Source organism: Arachis ipaensis, chromosome B04 (genome assembly GCF_000816755.2).
Source record: "Arachis ipaensis cultivar K30076 chromosome B04, Araip1.1, whole genome shotgun sequence".
In the NCBI taxonomy this organism is placed as follows: domain Eukaryota; kingdom Viridiplantae; phylum Streptophyta; class Magnoliopsida; order Fabales; family Fabaceae; genus Arachis; species Arachis ipaensis.
In genome coordinates this window covers 13,621,273-13,622,780 of record NC_029788.2, presented here as the reverse complement: position 1 = coordinate 13,622,780, position 1,508 = coordinate 13,621,273, and the positions used below count along the sequence as shown (strand labels likewise).

Below are 1,508 nucleotides of genomic sequence, written 5' to 3'. Positions count from 1 at the left end.
ATTTAGAAACTTAATTGAAAAAAAATATAAAGATCTAATTATAAATTTAATAAAAATATAAAGACTAACAGAATAATTAAGTGATACAAGATATTGATTGTTACGAGAGAACGAACCTTATACGTCCAACGTATTGGTAACCAATCTGGGAGAAAATATCCTTAACAAGGGGACTAAGATTGGCCACACTGGCACCAATAGGAGAGGGTCCACCATCTACTAAATTTGGAGCAACCTCGTCTAATCCAAAACCCAATGCTCCATGCAATAAGTACTCAGCAGTGCAGTAATCAAAATTCAAAGCAAATGCAAAAAGAAGATCTTCAGTTGATGCAATAATTGTGACTGATCTCACAAGAACTGCATTAGGAGAATAAGAGAGGAGCACTAGTAGTAGAGCAAAGAGTTTGGTGGATTTTGAAATAATCTTAACAGCCATGTTTTTCTTTTTAGAATATTTCTTTTTTGTTGATGTTGCATGCATGCATGTACCTCTCTATATATAACAATGAATGAAATGTCACGTGGCAAAATGCATGTTGCTTTTAGGGTAATTGAGTTTGAGGGACTAAACGAGTAGTCTTATATTATTCTTTTTTCTGAACTTCTGGTTGGGGTAGCTTTGAAAGATTAACTTGGATTTGTGCCTAGTTAGTTTATTTCGTACCTAGAGAGTGAAGCAATGATGAATAGTACCAAATACAAGAAAATTTCTTCGGTCTTCTAAGAGAAAATAAATACTCTTAGCTATACATAGTGTTTTAGTATATATAATTAGCTAGGCTATGTACATGGTACAAGGAAATTCTTAATTATCTAATTTATATACATGGGATAAAATATTGAGAATAAATTTTTTAATTTCGACCTATAATTAATTAATATTTTTTTTTCCTTTTACAATGGTCGTACCAATAATATTGGATCATCCATTATATGTGCGTGTATCGATAATTTTGCAAATAAATATAAAAAAAATTTTGTCTCTATGAAATTTTTATATCTAAATTATCTAAAATCTAGGGATAATAATATGGCAACTACTCCCATGAAGATGCCAAAAACATCTTCTCATGATGATCTTTATTTAAAAAGTGTAACTTATTTGTTTAGTAACACTTTGAATAAAAGTAACACTTTTACTTCAAATAAAAATTAAACCCTATAATCTATCATCCAATGATTAAAATAAAATATCTTCACATGATAACAATCATAAAATTTTCATTGGAGTACCCACCTAATAATATACCCAACCTACAAGTATCTATATACCCAACCTACAAGTATCTATCCATTTAGCAGTGCCTACTTGGATGGGAATTAAACTCTCTGATCTCTACAAGAAAAGGGAGTTTGAGTGCTGCTTAAAGTGGCAATAGGATGGATTTTTGTCCGTACTGATTCTGGTCCGCCTTCCAATAATTCGTATAAAATTTATTCTATTTTTATTTGTAAAAGGTTGAATTTTAATTTGTTTCTGTGAATATTCGTTCCGTCCTTACCTA

At 30.6% G+C, this 1,508-nt stretch overlaps 1 protein-coding gene across 1 annotated transcript in view; it reads right to left on the bottom strand.

The window, feature by feature from the left end:
• LOC107636052 (desiccation-related protein PCC13-62-like) overlaps window positions 1–461 on the bottom strand; it is a 2,055-nt gene extending 1,594 nt beyond the window's left edge. Inside the window, exon 1 of the mRNA XM_016339588.2 lies at window positions 117–461. Coding sequence (XP_016195074.1) covers window positions 117–439 — 323 coding nt within the window. The 5' untranslated portion in view covers window positions 440–461. The remainder of the gene's footprint in view (window positions 1–116) is intronic.